Below are 24,413 nucleotides of genomic sequence, written 5' to 3' on the forward strand. Positions count from 1 at the left end.
TTGCGTAAAAATTCCGAACTTCCTGGCATGCGATGTGCCCGATCCTGCAGGGGTTGCCACCTGCCCGTTTGCCATTGACGTCACCCTCGCCGTTCCGTCTAATAATAGTGCGAACAATAAACCACCGTCCGGTTACGTCGTCCCGTGTACCTGGTAGAGCGGCGCCTGCGCCTCCTACCATCGCGTGGTCGTGGGGCAATGGTGTGAGAGAATGGAACACGGTACCGCTAATCGGACAACCGCCAGCAGTCGACGATTCGCCAGTCTTCGGTTGGTAGGTTGTTTGGCGTGCAACAGGTGAAACATGTGCTGCGGTCGTCGGAGGAGATAAACGTGCCGACCTTCTCCCAGTGTGACGTTGTGCATCTCTCACTTGTGCGGATTTTCGAGTGCTCTTTCCCGTTTTTTCTGTGATGTGAAGTTGGCGCTTTGATGTCACCGTACAGTCGGTACCGGCCGTTGCCGGGTTCTGACGGGATTTCAGTGCTGCAGACGCCGCCGGGATGCCGCCAGACGCCGCCGAGCGCCTGCAGGTTCCTGAGATGGATATCTAAACTGAGTCCGCAGCCGGTCAACAAACAGACTTTAGGTGAGGCACGGAAAGGATCCTTGAGTTTTCTGAAAGGTTAAGTTCGGTTATGTAAGGTGGCTTTTTCTCGGAGATATATGGTCGTTGCGTCAGGCTTTGTACGTTTGGCCTAGTTCGAAGCTGCAGAATGCAGGTCTGAGTTCACTAGACTTTATCTTCGTGTTGAAATTAAATGGTATAGTGGCCCGGTTTCCGGAGATGCTGCGGTTCGATGGAAAAATGAGTTCCGGTGAAGGTTCATTATGTTTTTCTTGGGTATATGTCTGGGAAATGGATCGAGGGTTTTGGTGTCAATCGCAGAGTGCGACTTGGTGGAAAAAACGAGTTTAGGTGTCGTGGTTCATGGTAATTAAATGGGTGGAATATATTTAGCGTTGTTGCAGTTTCATGCGACGTTTAATTGACACTGATTGTGGGATTTTACAAAGTGCCAGTCTGCATTTTGTCAAGAATTCCGAACTTTGCAACTGGGAATCCCACAGGTCAACCTCATGGCTTCGAAGCTTACAACTTCGATACCTGGAATTGTGGGTTTTCAACTCAAGCTTTGGACATTCTGACTTCGAGTTTATATGAAGCATGTGTTCAAACATTGATCTATCAATTTTAATATCTTCAACATGCATAAGTTTAAATAATGTATAAATGGGTGTATTTTTGGAAAGTAGTGGCGTTGATGAACTAAATTTTTCAGGCTTAAATTTGCCAGAATCTATATTTAGTATTTTGCATAACGTTATTTTGCCGTCATTCAGCTTTGTTTGCTGTACTGTGACGGTGTAGATAACTCGGTAAGTACATAAAGTTTATTGTAGCTCAAAGTTGAGATAAACAAAAAGGAAGATTTTCCTTAAAGTAAAGAAATTGTATGTCAACTGATCAAGTCAACAGTACAAAGTCAATCATTTTATTTGTAGTATATAGCTTGTTTTACTTTTTATCATTATTGAGTCCCAATGATTTCTACTTGATTTGATTTTACAAAAGTTGTTCTTAATGCTTAATAGAAACGTAAACAATAAGAATAGAATACTAAATTTTCCGGAGCCCGTTTTATAAAAATTCTAGTAATTAATTTAAGCAATTCTGAGTGGGAAATCCGATTTCTGCACTTAAAATTTCGAGTTAAAAGTCAAAATTTTCAGTTGTAAAGCTTGAATTCTCAGTTACGAAGTCGTAATTGGAAGTTTGAAAGTCGGGGGGAAAATTTCGGTAAGCTTCTCAAAAACAATATTTTTGTCGTTCCGCATCTATTAGTGTTAAAAATTTGAATTTTATATAATAAAATTTCATAGTAAATCTTCTTTAATTTTCTTAATTTTAAAATCGCAATTTTTGGTTTTTATCACGTCATTTACAATGTTAGATTCAGTACGGTGATTAGATTATTACCGTTAAAAATCTAAGGCAAAACTTAAAGTAAATTTTAAAATATGAAGCGATAAGTAACAAAAAAATGAAGATTTAGAAATATGAAAATTCAGGAAAAATTCACCTCAACGAAATTAAAAAAAAATCGCATATAGCACTAATTAATGCGGAATTAAAGACATTTCCCAAATTCAAGTACCAACTCTTTCGTTGTACGTATATAAATTTTGTCTTGAATGTTCACCTTTTTAAAATTTCATTTTTCTGCATTCATCACATATTTAAAATCTACTTCAAATTCTGCCATAGTTTTTTAATATACCGTTTTTTTTGAAATATGACGTGATAAAGAACCAAAAAAGGCAGTTTCAAAATAATGAAAATTTAAGAAATAACTCGGTTTGCTATGAGATTTTAGTACATAAAAATCAAATTTTAACATTGATAGAAGCCCTCAGAATCGGTAGATTTTTGATAACTGATAACACCGTCGCGAATTCTCCTATATAAAATGCATTGCTTACGGGTTTTACACTATGTATTGAAAAATTTTTTGCCATATAAAATTTTCTTGTTGTCTAACTTCTTTATGTGCTGCACGTCTACTTTCTGTCTTATTTAGTTTGTTTCTATGTGTATGGATTTTAAAATTGGAATTTCAAAAAGAAGAGCTAAAATCTATGCAAAATTTAGGCGAGGGATTAAGGCACTCCAGATACCAGTGTAACCAGATTTGTACTTGGACCGGAATTGTTGATGGTCCATGATGTGTATGGATACAGAAATATACATGAAAGGACTGATTTGGATTTTATTTTTTTGTGATAGAGTAGATAGACGTAGTTCGTTTAAAAATTTGCCCCTGAACAACAGAGTATATGAAATTGCGGAGAAAACAACCTCTTCCATAAAAAATTGTTGGTTCTGGTACTATAAATTGAGCAAAAAAATGCATTTGCTTTAGAAGGGAATTAACCTTGGCACACTATTTTATGTATTCTTTTCAGTTAATTGTCACTGTTTTGAGAAAGCGATTGTAACTAACAAAAAAATGTATATATGAGGTTTGCGACCTCAATTTAAAGTTTCCGTAAATATTTTTGAAAACAAAGGTAAATTGTTACATCGAAGTGTGGTAATCATTTAGTACTCTTCTCTGGTTAAAAAATCATCTGAATATGACTACCCACCATTTGTCAGTTTTTTGTCAACATCTAAAAATGTTCGTGGTAAGTCCAAGTTATTCAAATTATTTTAGTAGTGTGTTAGATGTCACTGAAAATGCGTTTCCAACAAATTTCTGGCTTCATTTTCATTTACATCGAATAGTACCTTCAAGTTGAAAAACCCCTGAACATTGCACTAGCTTTGGAACATCTTGTTTAACCTTCGCTATAATACGTGCGTAAGTTACTAATTATTATTATTATTATTCATACCGGTTGATGCGCTTCAGTATTCACAGAAAATCTAGTTTTTCCTGTTCGGGTCGGATATTGGTCGCTGATAAAATAAATTGCGTCCTTCACTACACAAAGCGGATTTTGCAAGCAACTGCGAACTTGTGAATGACCGATGTCCAAATCACTTTTGACATATTTTGAACGATTTATTTAAAAATATAAATTCCAAGCTCAATGTAAGACGCTAATTTTGTCAACACTGACGCAAATCAGTCAGGAAGTCTCGTTTAAAAAACGGTTCTCTTTCAAAATTATATCGGGAATTTGGCACGTGAGGAAAAATTTTTGTTCTTGATTTTGCAATAAAAACGATGCTGCTTCTTGGTATTGTTCTGTAAACGTGCGTTTTTTAATATTTACTTGGAAATGACGTTTTCGCATTTGTTTCCTAACAATCTGCAAATATGTGAATTCATTCAGAATTGTTTATGGCAATGGTGGCAGTGCCAGGGTTTTGAAACTATTTATAAAATGATAAAGATGACGCTCAACTTAAAAAAAGTAGATTTGTTTGTCATTGTTACATTTTTAAAAACGATTTCCATCGTCACGATGTGTACATTACTATAGAGTGTGTGGGCTTTGCGTGATAGTTGACGTAAATCTCCCAATTTTAATGATAAACTTGTCTTCTAGAATATGCACCTTGTTCCAACGTTTTAACACTTAGCGTTATAAAGTAATTATAAATAGTGATCTTGGCTTGTTTTTTTGGTTTTTATTGCCTAATTTCAAAGAAGCGAGAATTGATTATTTTATTTCAACGTGTATTAGTTTAAACAAATTGACAGAATTACTGACGGATCACCTTGAACTTGCCCCCACATTTTTTTTTACCAGAATTCCAAAGAGTTTCAGCATAACTTGTGTAATCCAGGTGTGACGAAAATGGTCATAGTATCGTTTGAAATTACGGCCAAGTACTTCTAACATTTCCCACGTCGGCATTGCACCAACATCACACGTGTCTGTTAAATCTTAATTTATATAAATAAATAGCTCCTCTAATCGAGTAATTAAAACGAACAGAAGGCAAGCAGACGCGTATTTCTTCGACCATTATCGTAGTTAATTTAGCACTTCGACTATTTAAAACTTGAGTCTTGGCATTTTTCCTAAATGTTAACGTTCTTTCCAATTTTTTTCTCTCATAGAGGTTTCTCACCCACGTGCTGCATGCTGTTATTATCGGAAAATGCAAACACCTACGTTAATAAATTCTTGTGTAATGTTTGGCTATTTAAAGTTGGAAATATTTGTTTTGTGTTGATAAAACTAAGTGGCACTATGATTTTGAAATCTTTGCTGGGTCATACGTGACGTGTGCTTCTTTTTGTTTTCATAATGATTCACATTATTCTGGAGAGGTGACGGTGATGAAATGTAGCTGCAATGTTGTATTTACGTTTGAAGGAAAAAAGAGTAAATGGGGATGTGCTGGCTTAGAATAGCGAAGGTAATTGCAGCTTGTGGTTCGTGCTCGTTGGGTTACTTTTTCTTGTTGGTTTCGTCTTTGCGTAATAGTTTGTGGACGTTTAGTTTCTATTTTGCTCTGGAAAAAGGCGGACGAAATTGGTTTATTTTCGAAACGAAGAAATTTGTTGTTTTATATAAAGAACCATGACAAACTTCACAATTTAAGAGCAACTTATTTAAGAAAATCGTGTCATTGTGTTCGTAGATAAATTAATGAATTTTTAAAATGGCGTCATTAATTTCCTTCCGGGGGTGCGTAAATGCTGTATTTTTTGTAATACTCAAGTCGATCTTAATGCCATTAAAATTCAAAATAATAACAAAGAAATTTGATGAGTCTTTGAAATAAGCTGTCGAAACTGAATTGCAATCGACTGGTTACTCTCATGCCTCTCGACGTTTCGTGATTCCTAGAGTACGAAAAAATAGGTCCCCGTTTCCGTCTGTTTGTCTGCCGTATGTCCTAATTTTTTGTTGTCAAATTTTGTATCCATTTTATAAAATATCGTACTCCTTCATTAGTGGTTTATGAGTTCGTGTTGAGTTTTTACCTGTCTATATTCTATATTTTTGTACAAAAATCAAATTTTTTTTGATTTTTCGGCTTTTGGATTTCTCAACTTTCGACTTCTGTTTTTCCTTGGTTAAGTTTTGGGATTTTTCAGTTTCTGGATTTTCAAATTTCCCGGTTTCTTAATGTTTCGATGTTTCAGTTGGAATTTTTCGATTTTTCAATTTATCGAATTCTTTAATTTTTTTATTTCTCAATTTTCCGATGTGTGTTTTTTATTTTCCCATTTGTCGACTTTTTAATGTTCCGATTTTTCGATTTTCCAGTTTGTTGATTTTTCGATTTTTGAAATTTTTGATTTTTAGACTTTCCGATATGTCGATTTCTCAATTTTTCGATGTCTCAGTTTTCGAATTTTTCAATATTTCAATTTTTAAATTTCAAGTTTTTCAGTATTTCGATTTGTCGATTTTCACGTTTTTCGATTCATTTTTTCGATTTTTTTAATTTTTCAATTTTTAAAATTCTAGATTTTTTTATTTCTGTTCATCAGTTTTCGAATTTTTAAATTTTAGATTTTGTAAGTTTTTTTTAGGTTTCGATTTTTCGACTTCTCGGCTTCTCGGTTTTGAAGTGTTCGGTTTTTACAATTTTTGGTTTTTCATTGCAATTTTTTTAAATTTTCCAATTTTTCAGTTCGATTTTTCGATTTATCGGATTATGATGTTTCGATTTTTTTCGATTTTTTTTTAATATTGTGTTTTTCAGTTATGAACTTTATTTTGGGATATTTCGATTTTTCCTCTTCTCTATTTTTCAATTTCTTGATTTTTCGATGTTTCAATGTTAGGATTTTTCGATTTTTCAATTTATCGAATTCTTTCATTTTTTGACTTCTCAATTTTCCGATGTCTCAGTGTTTTTTTCAATTTTTTGATTCTTCAATTTTTCGACGTTTCGACTTTTCCATTTTTTAATTTTCCCATTTCTGGATTTGTCGACTTTTTAATGTTTCGATTTCTCGATGTTTCGATTTTCCAGGTTGTTGATTTTTCGATTTTAAAAATTTTTGATTTTTAGACTTTTCGATGTCTCAGTTTTGGTATTTTTCAATATTTCAATTTATAAATTTCAAGTTTTTCAGTATTTCGATTTGTCGATTTTCAAGTTTTGCGATTCATTTTTTCGATTTTTTAATTTTTCAATTTTTAAAATTCTAGATTTTTTAATTTCTGTTATCAGTTTTCGAATTTTTAAATTTTAGATTTTGTAAGTTTTTTGAGGTTTTGATTTTTCGTTTTTTCGACTTCTCGGTTTTGGAGTGTTCGTTTTTTTAACTTTTCGATTTTTACAATTTTCGGTTTTTCATTTCAATTTTTTGATATTTTCCAATTTTTCAGTTGGATTTTTCAATTTTTCGATTTATCGGATTGCGATGTTTCGATTTTTTTCAGTTATGAACTTTATTTTGGGATATTTCGATTTCTCGATTCTTGATGTTTCGATTTCTCGGTTTTTCGAATTTTCATGTGTTCAATGTTCCGATTTTTCAATTCATCGATTTCCCAGTTTTTCGTCATTTAAGATTTGGAATTTTTCAATATTTCAATTTTTACATTTCAGGTTTTTCAATATTTCGATTTTTCGATGTTTCGATTTATGATTTTTCGATTCTTCATTTCTTCGATTTTTTAATTTTTCAATTTTTAAAATTCTATTTTTTTATTGTTTTTCAGTTTTCGAATTTTTAAATTTTAGATTTTATAAGTTTTTTGATTTCTCGATTTTTCGACTTCTCGGTTTTGGATATAGTTGGTTTTTTAATTTTTCGATTTTTACAATTTTTGGTTTTTCGTTTTTTCAGTTTTTGAATTTTTCCAGTTTTCAGTCCTTCGATTTTTAAATTTTTCGATTTCCCAATTTATCGGATTGCAATGTTTGATTTTTAGATTGTCCAATTTTTCAATTTGTTTTTTTTTAATATTGCATTTTAAAATTTTTCAATAGACTTTTATTTTGGGCTGTTTCGATTTTTCGAATTTTCATTTATTCGATGTTCTGATTTTTTTTTTTCGTCATTCCAGTTTTGGAATTTTTCAGTTTTTCGATTCTTCAATTTTCCGACTTTTTAATTTTTCGATTACTAATGTTGTATTTTTGGATTTCTCGATTTTTCAACTTCTCGGTTTGTCGATTTTTCATCTGTTCGGCTTTTCAGTTTTTCGATTCGTGAAATCTGATTTTCGGTTTTTAAAATTTTTCGACTTGGATTTGTCAAGTTTTCGATTTCTCAGTTTTTCAACATTTTCATTTTGGGAAAATTTCCCATTTCTGGATTTTACAATATTTTGATATTTTAATTTTTCAAGTTTTTGATGTTTTGATTTTTTGACTTTTCTAATTTCGATTTTTTGGTTCTTCAATTTTTCGGTTTAAAAAAAGTGCTTCTTCGATTTGTCGATTAGGTATTCGAAATTTTATAATGTTTCGTTTTTGTTCTATTCAGTTTTTCGATTTTTCGAAAAACATTTTTTCCCGAAATAACCTTGGACCGAATTTTAGACCTGCATATATTATTTTGAGAACAGATGAATTGATAACCACAGATAAGCAACATAAACTGCGATTTATTAAATAATACTTTTAGATAACCTAATCATTCTTTTGCAGTGTTTGTACAGACTAATTTTAATGAGTGTTTACGTATACATTAATCGAAAAATTCAGAAAAGTCGCCAATAGACAACATGGAAAATCAAAATTTGTCTATTTTACAGTTGTTTAATAACGTTAATCTTTATGGGTATCTTTCATTATTAAAGTTGCAACCTATATTGCTAGTTAATTTTACGAAAACAATTGAATAGGCTAGTTTTCTTTTTATGCATTGCTGGCATTGTTCATTTTTATGACTTTTACGCTTTAAGGTTACATGCATTTTAATGAAGTAGTATACATTTATCATACACTGCTATTGTGCTAAATTGACGAACTACTTAACAAGCATTTAATAATTTAGACACGATAAATAAAATTGAATTCGTCACGATCCACATAACAAATTTAAAATATAGTCCTCTAAATAATGAAGCTTCTGGGTTGTTTGTCTTGGAAATCGGACGTCGGTGTCCATTGTAACCAAAAATGTGAACGGGCATATACGATTCATAGAACCTTTGTTCCTTTCTGGTAATAATCCTAAGCGGTTGGTTGGCAGATTACTGTTGATCTGTTTTACGGATATTTTTACTCGTGGTACAACAGAAAAACGGGTCGTTCTAAAATAAGTACGTATTTTATGGTAACAATAAGAATTATAAAAGAAAATCACGGAGATTAGGAAACAAATAAACATTGTTGGTATACACCATTCTTATATACAGCGGCACGTTTTCAGAGTAAAGTGATAGCTGTCTCAGTAGAAATTTTGCGGTTGTTGTACCTTCTTTCAATTTCCTCTGTCTATGGAAAAAATTAATATTACCTTTTCAAAAATACAAAGTACATTTCAAAAGTTTGACATATTTGTTCGTTGTGAAATCTCAATTTCACGAAAAAATACCCTCGATGAATGGTTATGGCAATACTTTTCCGTAATGATTTTTGTCGATTTTATTCCTCCATGTTAAATCTGTCGGAAGCATCATTCGATAATTGCAGTCAATTTAAAACGTTTATCTCTGCCGCTACAATAATGACCTAACAGTACCGCATGACCAAATAGGTAGACGCGTACATAATTCGAATTACTACGACAGAGTTGCACTTCAAATGGAACCGTGTCCCAATAGCGTAACTCATTTAAATACCGCACTTTCGATTTTCCATTTCCAACGTTGAAATTTAAAATCCTGACCATAACCGACATTAAACGGCAGTCACAGCATTTTCGATTTAATCGTAACGCAATTGCACGCATGACGCAACCAATCACAACTCGAAAACACGCAATATTAATTGACAACAATCACAGTCCTCCTTCCTGATTCGTCGTTCGCTTAAAAACTAGGGCGAATCGATCAAATGGCAATTAAAACATTAACACGTGCACACGGAAAATAGTGTAATATCGACGTTAGTCACAGCCATGCGACACTGTTAAACTCGATTTAAGGAAAATGGGTTATCCAAGTTGAAAATAACGTGACCGTCGTGACTCACTTCTTTTCCAAACACAAAAGGTTGTTTTTTAAGTTGCGGCGGTCTCCCTCTCTATCGCACGTGACTTGTCGCATACGCAAACGTAACAGTAATGTCGTTGTGCGTACGTAATTGAGGCACGCCTCTGGTTTTTCGGGTTTAACGGAGACGTTAGTGTGTCTTGGCCGTGAACTCTGTATAATTTGAGTTTTGAATAATGGCCCATTCAGTGCGAAGCGTATTGTGACTATTGAAAATTCGGGTGCAGGGCAGAGGACGTCGTACCTGTCGTAAATCAAGCTGAATGTTGTACTATTATTATGTTGTTAGTCGTATCGACTAGAAAGTTTGGCGACATTTACGGTTCCCTTGACTTTTCCATGTTGAACGGACATAAAATTTTACGAATGAGCGAAAAATTCTTTATAAAAGTAAGGGTTTTGATGACTGGAACAAACCGAACTGGAAAATTCCGGGTTATGAGAGAAGCATTCTAATCAATTTGTCGTTGATTTGATGGTCGGCAGAGGAATTTAGCGTTTAATGAAATTCTTGGTTTTTGTGTTTTATGGATTGCTGAAAATATAAATTTACTGTTATAACCTGAAATGCGAAGGGTATTTTGTTTTTCGTTGAGGAGGGACTAAGTGGATTTGCAGATCTTGAACGATATTATTAAACGACAAGGAAAAAAATTCCACGAGGATTATTTCGACAGAACTACAATAAAATCCAGCTTTTTCGAATAATTATAATATTTGATTTTCCGAATTTTATTTTTTTTATCAGAACACTTTAAGTGAATATAAAAACATGTATGTAATGTAATGTACGTTTCAAAAGATTTTTTCCTTCACAAAATTTTCTGATAATTTTTTTGAGTGAGTAAACAGATATATTTTGATTAAAAATTTAATCATGCTCACAATAACCTTAACACATCTGCAAGATTTCAGAGCATCGGTTTTGCAGTTTTAAAATTAAATTGTAATATGTTGTTACACAATTTTGATTTTTTTTTTCAAAAATCTGGATATCTCGGGTAGAAATTCAACCCGGGTTCATAAACAACACGTATAAGACTGTTATTTGATACAATTTAAAACCCATTTACTATGAACAATTTTGAGGTGGCGTCATTACACGTTGATTGGGACGATTAGACAAAGTTTAACGTCATTTCCAAATTTTATAAAATAACGCATCCAGATTTTTGGGAAAAAAAATAAAAGTAGCAAAAGAACATTGTAGAAATTGCAAGATCGATTGCTTTGAAATCTTGGAAACGTTCTAAAGGTATGGGAAATATGGTAAATCGTTAATCAAAATTCATTCATTCATGCTCCCACTCAGGAATTGATACAATTTTGTGAATAGATGTTATTTAAATGTTAAAAAGCAATGTAGTCCTAAACTTGTGGTTTATGAATGAGTGTTGAATTTTTATCCTAGAAACCTAAATTTTTGGGGAAAAAGTCAAAACTGTATAACAATTGTTCGAATTTTGGGTTTTTCAATTTTTCAATTTCTCGATTTTCAATTTTTGGATTACCTCATTTTTTCTACTTCATTTTCGAATATTTCAATTTCTGGATTTTCGATATTTTGATTTTCCCATTTCTCCATTTTTGGACTTTTCGATGTTTTGATTGCTCGACGTCTCCATTTTGCAGTTTTTCAATTCTCCAATTTTTCAGGTTTTTCATTTTAAAATTTTTCGATTTTTAAAATTTTCCGGTTTTCGATTTATCGATCTTTCCATTTTTCGATTTTTCGATTTATCAATTTTTTCCTTATTTCAGTTTTGAGATTTTCCAACATTTCAACTCTCATTTTTCGAATTTTCGTTTTCTCTTTTTTTAACCTTTACGATTTTTCAATTTTCCGATTTTTGATTTTTTTTATTCGATTTTTCAATTTTTCGATTCTTCAGTTTTTCGACATTTTATTTTTTCGACTTTTTTTAAAGTTTGGATTTTTAATTTTTTTTAACATTTTGGATTTTTAGATTTCTCGGTTTTTCAGTTTTCGATTTTTGTAGTCAAATTTGCAAATGTTTTAATTTTAAATTTCTCGGTTTTTGATTTTTCGATTTTTCAATTTTTCGAATTATGGCTTAATTGAGATTTCGATGTTTCGATTGTTAAATTTTCGGATTTTTCCATTTTTAGATTTTTCGATTTTGTTAACTTTAAAAATTTTCCATTTTTCAATTTCATGCTATTCTCGATTTTTGGTTTTTCGACGTCTGTACTTTTCGATTTTTGGATTTTTTGATGTTTTGATTTCTCGATTTTTTGATGTTTCGATTTCTCGATATTTCAGTTTTTCGCTTCCTAGGTTTTCGATTTTTCTTTTTTACGATTTATTGCTCTTTCAATTTGTCGATGTTTTGATTTTTAAATTATTTCCATATCCCAGTTTTTTGAGATTTCAGTTTTGGTATCTTATCATTTTCTCGATTTTTCAGCTTTTTAATTTTTCGTTTCAGTTTTAGGAATTTTTTTAATTTTGTAGTTTTAAGTTAGAATTTTCGATTTTTTTTAATGTTTCGACTGCTCCATCTTTCTATTTTTCGACTTTTCTGATTTCGATATTTTGGTTTTTCAGTATTTGGATTTTTCAATTTTTCGATTTTTAAAATTTTCAAATTCTCGATATTTTCGATTTTTCGAAAAGCATTTTTCCGTTGATTATCTGCTAGAAACTTGCTCTCCAGTGGCACAGGGACTGTGGCAGCGTTATTTACTTTATATATATTGTCAGAAAACAAAAATCGCAAAAAAATTATAATAAAGTTGCAAAAATAACCGTGGAATATAGAAAGCCGCCTCTGTTTTGAGGAGACAACATGATGCTTAATCGTCGCATTCCTTCTGTTTCTGTCGAAGTTAAGCATATATTGATAATATATTTTTTGCGTTAGTTATCTGCTTTGAATATATTTGACATTATCAAATCTTTATTTCAAGTCATAAAAAAAGTCATAAATTAATAGAATTCGGGAAATGATTTTTTTATTTTTCGAATAAACGGTATTTGTTCGAATGTACTTCGGGAACGAGGGAAGGTGTATTTAAATAACTTTAGGCCAATCTTTGAAACATGGGAGAATTGAAAAGTCGAATTAGAAGAGAAAGTCAACACTTGTATTAAGGTATTCTTCCAAGTATTTAACGGGTTGTAAACAAGATGCGATTATGTTTGAAACCTGACGAGGTCTTTTCGATAATTGATAAAATAAGTGATTAAGACTGAGCATTAAGTAGCATTGTTTGTTTATTGTAATAGGCGTTTGTCTCGTTTTTATTGGGGTCGTTTTTTGATTAAAAGTCATTTTTGGAAAGAAACTTTTTATTTAAAAACACATCCTAAAATAGAGACGTGGAATTTCAAAAATGTACTTGTCTCTCTAATAACAATTAGGAGGCGATAAGAACCACTGTTGAAGTTACATGTTTTGTTCTTATCTAACATGGTGTAGATGTTAGATATCATGAAGCTATACACGTCAAAGTCGAAATTAAACTCCTAAGATGATTGATAGTCTAATATCATATTATTATGATCAATAGGATTTTAGCCACCCACCGTACACCTTTTTCGAGCACATGTTGTGCCTCATTTTGACTTTGATATTCTTAACCACTCTTCATTCTCTTGTCAGTGCCGTCAATTTTAATAGAAAAAGTTGTATATAAAATGACAAAGTTGACCTAAATTTTTCAACGATCAAGACAGAATGTTACATAATTACTTCAGATTCAAAGATCAAAATTACATGTAGGCGGCATCCAAAATTAATTCCATCAATCACTACCTAGAAACTGGCACGTAATAAATTGCAAATTTGTATTTGAATTTGATTTGTAGGAAGGTGATAATTTCATGATACATACTAATGATAAATTTGAATTACAGGTAGTAACAGTAGATTAATACACACGTCGGTTTAAGGTGTTTGAAAATTGATGATATCACCGTTTAGCTTATATTTAAATACAATAAAAAAAAAAAGATATTAATTATAAATATTGCACTTGTTTCTCATTTTTTAACAAGTCTAGCCTGTGTTTTGTTAAAATCATGATGTAATAGAATGTTTTATCTGCTTTTAATTTCCCTTTGTATGAGTGACAAACAACCTAAAGCGATCTAATGATATCACCGTATTTATGTAGGATTCAATTGTCTACTTAACGACGCAAAGCTGCTTTGTGTTTGAGAGATTAACACAAAATTTACCTTGTTATTGCACTTTCGGAGTAAAGCCTCGGGCTGACATCTCCAAATTTTTAATTAAATCAAGTTTCTGAATCTGCCCACAACGCTCCATTGATCACCGATGCAGCAACGGTACACACCTTCCCACAAACTCTCGATTCATCCATACTTAAATACATGTCAGTGGGTTAATATAATCCGCATATAGCAGTCTAAAAGTGAATATGAAGTTGGATAACTGATGAATCCGGTTTTTAATGGCTCTCGAATCGATTAGCATAATCTAAAATTCGTCCGAAAAAAGACGCAAGCTTGCATACATAACCTAACGTTAGCGTATATAATTATGTTTCGGGGAAAAATTGGCAGTTTTTCGCTTTATTAGTGCTGTTACCCTTAGCGGCGATGATTTTTAATAAGGTATTATTTGTCTCAAATTACTTTTAAATGCTACTGACAGGTTTGGACGCACATTATTGAGCGATTTTTGAATAAAATTATACCATTTTGGAGTTCATAGAAACAGGGAAAATTTTTAATTTGCAAAATGGTGATCAGGATTTTCTACAGAGTGGATTTGGAATGAATATGTAGGACAAGATGCAAACATCAAAAGCGTCTGACTGCAGGATCTCTAAACTCGCTACAAATTGAAGTGTAAAATACTCAAAATGTTCTTAAGTAGGGCAAATACTCCTTAAAGGGTAAACAACTTTCGAATTGCTGCTACCCACTCCGGTTTTTTGTTAGTGGGATTCCCCATCTGACAGTTCGCCATTTATTAAGTTCTCTATTACACTATTACTTTTGAAAAAGATTCCAAATAAATAATTTTCAATGAAAACCGAAATAAATTTTAAAGAATAATCTGCGATGTCTCCAGTGGGGAATTTCTGTGTACCCCGAAAACTCGAATATTTAATTTCCGAAGTCTGTCTTCGTGTGAATATCGCAATTCTCCTTCAACTCCTTCGGAATCTTTCGCCATTTACGATATTCAGAATCCGGTAGGTCCCGGAAAATCTGCACGCGCTACCGGAAAATCGGATCCGCTTATGCAGCAGCGGTGCGTATTATTTCACATGGGCGAAAGTCCTTCTGCAAAATGCACGAAATCGTGAAAATCTGCTCGATTTTATTGCCTCCAGGCACGTTATTATCGATTCGTGAAAAATGCAAATTGTGACATTTCATCCTGTCCGGATTTTCAACCGCAGTTCCTTATTGTTCAACATCCTCGCTAGCACACACTTTCAACGTTTCCGTTTCCTGCGTAGAAGTTTCGCCATAAAACGACAAGATTTGTCTCGCCAGAGAATACGGAAGTGGAATCAAGGCGATCGATCGTGTTAAGTGAAAAAAAAAGGTTTATTAATTTCGTAGTAAACAACAGAGACCTTCGGTTTTGACAAAACTTTTTTTCTGTGTCGTCTAGTTGGAAAATTTAGATTTGGACGAAATTAGATTTGTTTTCTACGTGCAAGGTCAGATTTTTGCGATGCATGGACAGGTTTCGGATCTCAAGACGTTTCACTTCAAGGATCTGAGTAATAAAATTAGCTGAGAGTGTTGCGATCGGATTTCACAATGTCAGCGGTGTCATAATGAATTATGATGGATTTAATTACATAATTGAGTTATGAGGTGCTAAGTTTTCAGATTGGAAAATCAAATGGAGAAAAGGAAAGGAGTCGCGGAGAACCTGAGAACCAATCTACATGTTGAATGGCTGGGGATTATAATTTAATTCTGTTTTAATTGGTTGACAAATTTCCGGCGACACAAAAGTTATTTAACTATATTTTCACTAATTAATTGCGTTTTGCGTATACGGTGTTCAGACACCTCTCTCAATTTGAGAACGGAAATGTTATTTAATCCAAATTTAATTCGTGGATGCTGATAGCGATCGGTTCAACTTTGTGACTATAAATCCTAAAAATTCGAAATTATTACATCATTAATTTCGAAAATATTTTTTAAAAAGGAAAGCATAATTTAAACTAATGTAAAATATTTTTGTCAGAAAAAGCTGCTTGGTGTGGAGAAAGTGTGTTTTGCTTGGGCAGGTGCTAAATTCTTAACTGAAAGAATTGGGACTGCGAACAGTTTGCAAGCTATTACTCAAAATGTTGAGTTAAAAATTGTACGAGTTTTTTGTTCAGGAATATTTGAAAATCGATCGTTACTAGAGACTGCTGGGTGTGTTTTAATGTTGCGATGGTAGACTACTTGAAAATAGTTGACGGAATTATCTCCCTAGACTATCTGTTGCCCACGTCTTTCGTGTTATTAGCTCAATAATGTAGATCGACGTATCGTCGCATAAATCTTATATAACCATACGGTTTTGCACTAATAGGTTGCGAAGGAGGTGGCAGCTGCTCCATGTTGCGTAAGTGTCATTAAGAATTTTTAATGACGTAATATTCGCGTTCATGGTATATACTTAATTTTCTTCGTTTTACCTTGGTCTAGTGTGGAAAGTGTCCCGTTTCTAATTTCCACGCGATAAAGTTATTCCGACAAGCCGGGTTATCTGCGTGATATTTTTCAATGCGTTGGTTTCATGGTCGTTTTTTTAATTACGGAAAAATAGAAAACAAAGTAACCATTGAACCAAATAAAGCTAAATGGAGATTTACCTTGGTACCGTCAGTGCATGAATTATTCCAAGGTGTTTAGTTTTCCACTTTTTTTAATATAGTTTACAAAGGCATGATGTGTACACTTACGTAATTTTTCGCGACCACTTTCACTTAATCATAGAAATAGAGCGCATATCCCTCATGGCTTTCACATTTCGTTATGATTTGTTGGGAAATCGAGAGATGAACGGACACGCTCAACGATTACTCGCTCGTAAGTACTATGTGCTTTTTTCCTGTAAATAAAAGGCACAACGTGAGAGTTTCGTGCGGTTGATTTACCTCCTCAGAGAATCACGATTTTGTTCCAGTTGTATACGTGATGGTTAGTACAAGTCGAGATGGCTTGAAACGGATTTTAAAGCGGTGATAATATATGGACATACGAGTTAATCTAATTAAGGGTATATCGCATATGTTGCTACGATATTTATGTGCAGATAATTACTTCAGTCAAGACTTGAGCAAGCTGAAATTACGTCGAGACGCTATAACGTACATATTTGTTCGTTTTCTGTTAAAGGGGCGTGCAAAATTAATGTAATCGCACCTTTACTATTTTCCGTTCTGTGTTTTTCCGTTACAGCAAATCCGTTTTCTATTTTTAATGCTAATTCTAAACTTATTTTCTTCCTGGTCACATGTGCTTTTCATTTTCACATGCGGTCGGAAAACTGCAAGAGGTGCATACGCCGGAAATGCGCGTGTCGTCCACTCGAGCAGTCATTAACCTCGTTATCCGCCCGCATTATGTCCCCAAATCTGGTTAAATATAACTATCGAAAGGTTGGTAGTCCTGCATGTTCCGGTCGCGGCTGTTCCATTTCCGGATTTGCTTAGGTTCCGGAAAAAGTTACGAAAGCGTTAACAAAAGAATCGTGTTTTTTGCGCAAGCGATACCCTGAGCAACGATTATTTAATTAATGCTTAAATTGTTGTTGGCATTTGTGTGTGGATTTACGTAACACCAGTCTTTTTCTTGGCTTTCGCAAGAGCTGCGTTAATGAGTAGACTTTTATGGTTTTACTCACGGTATGTATTTATTATTTGTCAAGACAATGAATTATTACAGAGTTCATTATCATATTCAGTTATGTCTTGACGATTATTATCAAGGTAATTGGGTACACGTACATGATATAACTTAATCTGGGTTGTTAATAACGTATCTGTTGCATGCTAGTAGTTTTTCTACGGAAACTGTGTGTGGCTTTATTTTAAACATTCGTTATGTTAGTTATTGTTACCCTTTGTAAAATATTTACACGCTTTCATTGTTGCCAATTTAAACGGCCTTCGATAACCTAGTATCAGAGATCAATTGCACTATTTTAATTGGCGCTGAACTAATAGTTCTCTTGGCATTTATTGGACAAAATTATAGGTACCGTGTTCTGGACCGATCGCTTTCTCGAGGTTGCAAATCCCATTAATTTAAGTGTTGAACCGAAATTTGTTTTTGTTCATAGCGAAACGAAACGAAATAGAGATGTAATAACAAACATTAATGTGCAACTGAAAATTTATTTCGTTTCTTGAATGGACGTAGGCGGATTTTAATTTTGCTAGCTTCAGATTTATTGTTTATTGATTAATAGCGACTAAAATTAGAATTTTGTGTATTTGACTTGAATCAAGAATAATTTTTGACAATTCGGCTAAATAAAACGAAAATAGTCAGTGAGCGCAAGTAACATTTTAGTTGTTATTATGTGCTTCTGGCGTGACTCAGCAGGTGGAGCTGCAGGCATTGTACAGAGTTCGGTGCGTTTTCATGTGTGGGGAAGGCCACAATTATTATGTTAACTGATCCGCTGTTTAAGCATGAAATGTGCGTAAGGGCGTGTTGAGGTGCGTAAGTCTGTGGGCCGACAAAGGCGAGGCGATGTGGAGGTCCGTAAATCCTCCGAGCTAGCTAAAATACTGTGTTTAACGTAGTTGTGTGAAATTGCGTTGATTGTCTCATTGCTTGCAACTAAGTAATAGTACGTCGCTGCTTAAAGTCTTATTTGTTTATATTTTAGTTTAGGTCAACGGTATTTTTGACTGTGCTGACCAGATGTCGCTACAGTCATTTTGCAGAGCTTTCAGACTCCCAATAAGGCCAAAATCTAATACGTTTGCTACAGTGATTGAAATTTTTTCGGCTTAAATAACATCCCCGCAACCCCAAATTGCAAGGGATTGTGCAAAATGCACAAGTACGGACAATGTAAAATATATTTAAAGCAGATAACCACCGGGAAAATGGCTTCTCAACAATAATAACAAGCTTTAACTTTAAGTGTTGTTTATATATCGGAAGAATGTCACGTAGAAATTTGTGTGATTTGAATATAGGACTAAAATTATTAAGCCAAAGTCGAACAGAATGTTCTGAATATTATTGTAATTCTTATTAAATAAAGACGTGCGTATTCTCACCATTTTTGAGAACATAGGGTGACTCAATTTTCTAATAACATAATAATATAATATAATGCATAACGCGAGAGAAAAAGAGAAAAATACTCAAAGATGATTCGGACTCCACAAGTATAGGAGTATATTATTGTATAACATTTAAATAATTTTAAAAGGAATTCTTTGAAATGACATCATAAAATTGATGGTGAGGATGATCAACGAAATCTTATTTGGCGTTTTACCATCTAAATGATATTCTTTATAACTACATACAAAATTGGACAATAATCAATCCAATAGTTTCGAACATTACGTGTTTAATAAAAATCGACACAGGCGACAGACAGACGGAAACGGGAAACTACTTTTTTCCTCGGCTTACACCCAGGAAGTGAAAATCGTCGAAAAATTACGTGTTTAAATTTGAAATTTCCTGGAGCATTTTTCGTTTACTCATGGTGTGCAGTTAAGTAGATTTTTTATACTCCCTGCTTATTAGCCAGACTACTTTACACATACAACATTAATGATTTCCTGTAAATTGAAGGCAAACTTTACAAGTTGTCCATACCCAAGTTGATCAAAGCTTTGGCAGAATGTTCTTTGGATAAAAATTAATAAATTTGTCATGTTTTTGTTTTTATTAAAGATTACAGTTACATTATATCACAAGTTATAGAGCATGCCCTTGGAGGACCTATTTCGCTGTACAAGTCCTAAACAATTAGTTAATAACAAAAAAGTCACAACTGCAGGTCAATATCTGGTTTCACAAATTCTTAAGTAGTTAACATTTATGAAGAACTGAAGATAATACTTTTTTAGATTAAACACTTGAGGCTGAAACAAGGCGAATTCGAACATGCACGTTTCCTGTTCCGAATCTTTTAAATACTGCAGCGAGCACATTGTAGAGATAGTTGTCAAGTTCCGCTCAGACGAGAATATAAACATCACGGACGTAGTCATAAACGGATCATTTTCTTATAAAAAAAGCCCAAAGGAAGTCCTCACCCTACGAATCCTGCCGCTAAAGAGACCATCAAAGGTATCAGTACGGGTGAAATTTGGTGAAAACTACCGATAGTCGAACCCTTCTTCAGATTCTCTGATGAAAGATGGCCTGCTGTGAGTTTGTCATAGTACTTGTACAAAAGCTCCAAAATGATTCCGTTGGTCCAGCCGAAACCTATTTGGTTATCGTACTCGCCGCCGCCACCACGCCCTCCTGGATTGGTCATATCATACTTCTCGTACATGACGTTAGAAAATATGTATGCCTTGTAGTTCGAGCGCACCCACTTTTCTGCGATTTCGAAGGCAATTTTTTGGGCATCGGGATCGCCCGTGTTGCTCAAACCCACTATCACTATGTGCTGTAGTCGGTATGTGGCCATAGGTCTTCACAATGTAGAAGAAATTCTCGAGCATTCCCTTGATGGTTGTGTGGATCTTCGACAACAAGAGTCCCTGCACGATCCAGTACGAATCCCAGTAGGAAAACTCACGGAACCTCCCATCGGGTACTATAACAGGATTTGGTACCCATATAATGCTTGTTCACTTCGACGACTCTCTTTATCTTCCTTCCCAACATTGTGCCAATAGGAATTCAAATCTGACGCCCACTTTCTGTAGTACTTGTCTTCGATCCTCTCCAAAAATTTCGGTTTCTCGACCTAGTCTTTGGGGCGTCAGTCTTCGAATTCTTGTCCTTCTGGGTCGAAAGTGGCTTTGACGAAATTTCTGATGGCGGGTTTCTGGGGTTTATTTCTATGCTTGGCCAAGAATTCGTTGAATTTGGCGAGGGTTTCTTCGGGTGGGTGCTTCAGTTTCATGTCGACGAAAGTTTTGGAGTCTTCTTCAAATCTTGTCCTCTGGACGGTATCTAGAAGTGAGCCGTAGCAGTAGATGTTACTGTCACCATCGCAGATGCAAATTAGGGCCAAGTTGAGCACCCCTACACTAATTGTACGCACTGACATAAAGTTGGTCACTGAGTGCAGTTCCTAGAATTAAGGCCTTCGGGACTAGAATCGGTTGCTGTCCATAGAATTCATGAATTGTGTATTTTATGATAATTGACGTTGTGTTGTGGAACCAAGTGGATGACAGATGAAAAAATGAAACTTTCGTATATTGTTCTTCACCAAACTCAGCGGCCTCAATTTTGACCACATAGACGAATTTTACACTTCCTGTGATGAAATATTGTGGAAACTTAACCTCAATTTGTTTTTCTTGTGGAGCGCTGACAGCAGCTGTTCCCAAGCGAAATGTAGTTACCGTGGACTTAGTTATTTATTAATTTATTTTAAGTTCAATACCTGAAAGGTATCACTGAAAGCTTGGTTACATAGCAATTCAATTATTGCTTTAGAGGAAATCACACTTGCTACTGTCATGCTGAAGCTGATACTTCTAGTTTTGTAAATTGAATGAAAACTTTACAAATTCGTTGATATCCAAGTTGATCAACCAAAACTTTTGGAGAAAGCTTGCTCAAGAAAACCGTAAGAAAATTTGCTCTAAATTTTCTTGTTTCCCACCATCTGATGCATTGAAATAGCTGTTAATAATTGTGGAACACGCTCTACATACCCATAAGTCAATTTTTTATTACCACTATTAAAGTTTTCCAGCAAAATTAGAAGGTTTGCAGTTACGTTTCGGTCTTCTGTTACTTCTTTTAATATTCTTAAAACTGATTCGTCGAATAGTAAGTAGTGCGAAGGCTTCTTTCCAGTTATTTTAATCTTTGAATAACTGCCACCTTTTTTCACTGTCTATCCTCTCGCTTTGTGCGTGACGTTCTCGAATCTTTCATTTCACATCATCATTGATTTACCAATAAGTCCTCGTTACCAGCCGCCAGTTTCCTAATGAACAAACAACATATGGTGCGGAAATTGCTCGTGCGGTCGATCCGCTATAGAACGTTCCTCTAGTTAGAAACCGCATCATTCGAGTGAATGCATCGCAGAATACGCGTATTTGGAACGAAATCGAAGGAAAAGACGATATTTTACCGTTACGTACACCGTGTCTCCGATTACACATCGAAGCAACGCTTCCTAGCTGTAAAGTGAATTAGAACAGTTAAAAATATCGGCGCAGTTCATGACCAGATGACGAAATGACGAAATTTACCAACAGACGAATAGTGCAAAAGAAAAAGAGCTAATTAACCGATTCGTTAATGTAATCATCGTTAAATTAACGGTGGCCCGGAACAGATGTTCTATTATGAAATTATGACAGAGAATCAGCGTGTAGCCGAACGAGAGTGGACCAGGAAAGTTGATTGATAAATCGACCGTTTTCCGTGTATCTGTGCCAATTAGTAACAGATAGATTTATGCAACGGTTTATGCGTCTGCGGCAGCTCAAGTCCAAGTTCGCTTTAATTTGATATTCTGATCTTGTAAAATCCGCTATTCGATGTGTACGTGAGGATCCAGTGACGTGCCAGTAATTTCTGATTTGTTTTGCGTCTATAAAAGAAGCGCAGAGATGAATATGGTCATCAAAGACTGGAAGCGCTGGTTAATTGCTATATTTCCACCTGGTGATTATCTCCTGATCGAGTCCGTCCTTGATTGAACGAAAAAAAAGTGTTGGAAGTTCATTAGACACGCAATTTTGCCAGTTTTTTAGACTTATTCAAAATTGGAGCGCTTGTCTGATGTGTCAAGTGGGTGCGACCTTGTCCTTGGTGACGATTTTACTCAGTCAGGTCTAACCTTGATTGATAATTTTGTTTGATTTAGGGGAAAACCAAAAGGAATTGATTCTTTTTAGACTGTCATTTGACTATTCCATGTAGTCAAGTTAATTAAATCGGACCCTCCCCGATGTGTCGGACCGGAAAAAGGGTCCACTCGGCTCTTCCTGCTGTTGCGTTATTGAAACTGGTGGGTTTCATTTGGTTACTAAATTACTAATACTGCAAGGTGTTACTCAACAGGATTTCGTTTATTGTTGTGGCACCGATAGTAATTTGAGCGTTGTAGAACTCGTTCTAAAACGAATTTAATATAACATTCTCGCATTTTAATTTAATAATAACAGCACCTTCGAAATAACCGCTGCGCCCTCTCACTTTTCGTTGGGCAATGGGTGTTTCATTATACATGATACGTTCACTGCTTATTCCGGATGGTAAAGTTCGACTAATGTTTTTTCCGTTATCGTATTTTTAAAATTGTGTCAAATCTTTCTGAAGTGTGTTTTAAATAATCAACTTAAACGAATGACGGTCGTAAAAGTTCGGAGATGGTATTTGTGTTATTAATGAAGAGGATCTTGCAGATACAAATTTATCTTGATGAAAGTAATATAAACAAAGCGAATGACAAATGTTGGGATTGCGGTATAAAAAATGTTGAAACTAAGAGGAAAAAATTGGAGAAGAGGATGAAACGAATCCATATCTGAAGTAGTAGAAGAAATAAGCTTATTACAAAAAGGATTGCTGCAGCAACGAAATTGAAGTGTTTTTTTAATTCGGGGGAAAACCCTAAAATAGTTTAGCGGTTGTCGAAATAGTGCAAGGCACTAACAGATTATTTTTTGATGGAAATGTTCGTTTCGTTCGTCCTGTGTCACGGTGATGTAAAAATAATATGAATCCAAATGTCTGCTCACGAACTCGGTTTGTTCGCCGACTTGTTTCGAAAATCAATAAGACAGATTAGATTCAACTCTGATACATGACTTTTGGCCGACCGTGTACCTTAATATTAACGTATTCCAAGCAAGCTAACCTTTTTCAGTCATCGCCAGAGCGTTAATTAAATAATGTTCAGCTTCGCATCACATCTATTATTGACAGTAATCATTTTTCGATAAATTGTTAATATTAAAGCGAAACAGCTCATCGTTGAAACCGGCATAAAATCACACCGTAAGCCTACGTTTTCATTTTGCTCTCGTTCGGCACACGTTGCACTGTTATCATCGTTATCAGCGATAAATAGTATTGGCAGGTGACGAAGTTTAGCGAACCGCTTTAATAAGGAATCTATTATTACATCCTCGATAAGTGATTCTAGTTGACAAACGGACGTCGCACGGACATGACTTAGTCGCTGTTGTAGCGGGTTATCAAATCGATTTCCGTTCGAACGTACCTATCGTCCGGAGTGTCGTGATTTTGCCCTTTTCCATCGCCAAACTCGAACGAAAAGAGAAACACAAACAGTGTGGCAGTGAATGCGTGTGATGTGCTTAGATGTGACCTTTCTCAGGATGTGGTACCCTTGCAGAGTCCTTCTCCAGAACGTGTCCCAGAAGGACCGAGGTGATCATTTCCATTATTTTGATTATCGCGCGACGATTAAATCAAATTTTAGGCGATAAATGCCCGCTTCCTGATCGATAAAACCCCGCTTCCGGATCGATTAATTCCCTCTTGCTCCTGTCAAATTAATGTGACCTGTGATATTTAACAACCTTGAAAATGCACGCGATTGGAGCAGTGTTCAGGTCGAATTATTTATTATTGTGCGAAATTCGGTTTGAGCTGTTTGTTCTAAAATTTATAATTGTTATTGTAAAAAGTGAAAATCGTTCTTACGTGTTTG

At 34.5% G+C, this 24,413-nt stretch overlaps 1 protein-coding gene and 1 pseudogene across 5 annotated transcripts in view; one reads left to right on the forward strand and one right to left on the reverse strand.

Moving 5' to 3' along the window:
• LOC135128006 (serine/threonine-protein kinase tricornered) overlaps positions 1–24,413 on the forward strand; it is a 112,969-nt gene that overhangs the window by 35,211 nt on the left and 53,345 nt on the right. Inside the window, exon 1 of one of the 5 annotated variants that reach the window (XM_064054778.1) lies at positions 229–589. The exons of 3 other annotated variants lie outside the window; for them this stretch is intronic. In XM_064054778.1, coding sequence (XP_063910848.1) covers positions 433–589 — 157 coding nt within the window. In that variant the 5' untranslated portion in view covers positions 229–432. Of the gene's footprint in view, positions 1–228; positions 590–23,876; positions 24,131–24,413 lie in introns of those variants that run through there. One more of the 5 variants, XM_064054779.1, reaches the window with a different exon arrangement.
• On the reverse strand, positions 18,131–21,233 carry LOC135127756 (trehalase-like; annotated as a pseudogene).

This window comes from Zophobas morio, unplaced genomic scaffold (genome assembly GCF_036711695.1).
Source record: "Zophobas morio isolate AGI-343-1 ecotype UQ-CSIRO unplaced genomic scaffold, CSIRO_AGI_Zmor_V1 ptg000012l, whole genome shotgun sequence".
In the NCBI taxonomy this organism is placed as follows: domain Eukaryota; kingdom Metazoa; phylum Arthropoda; class Insecta; order Coleoptera; family Tenebrionidae; genus Zophobas; species Zophobas morio.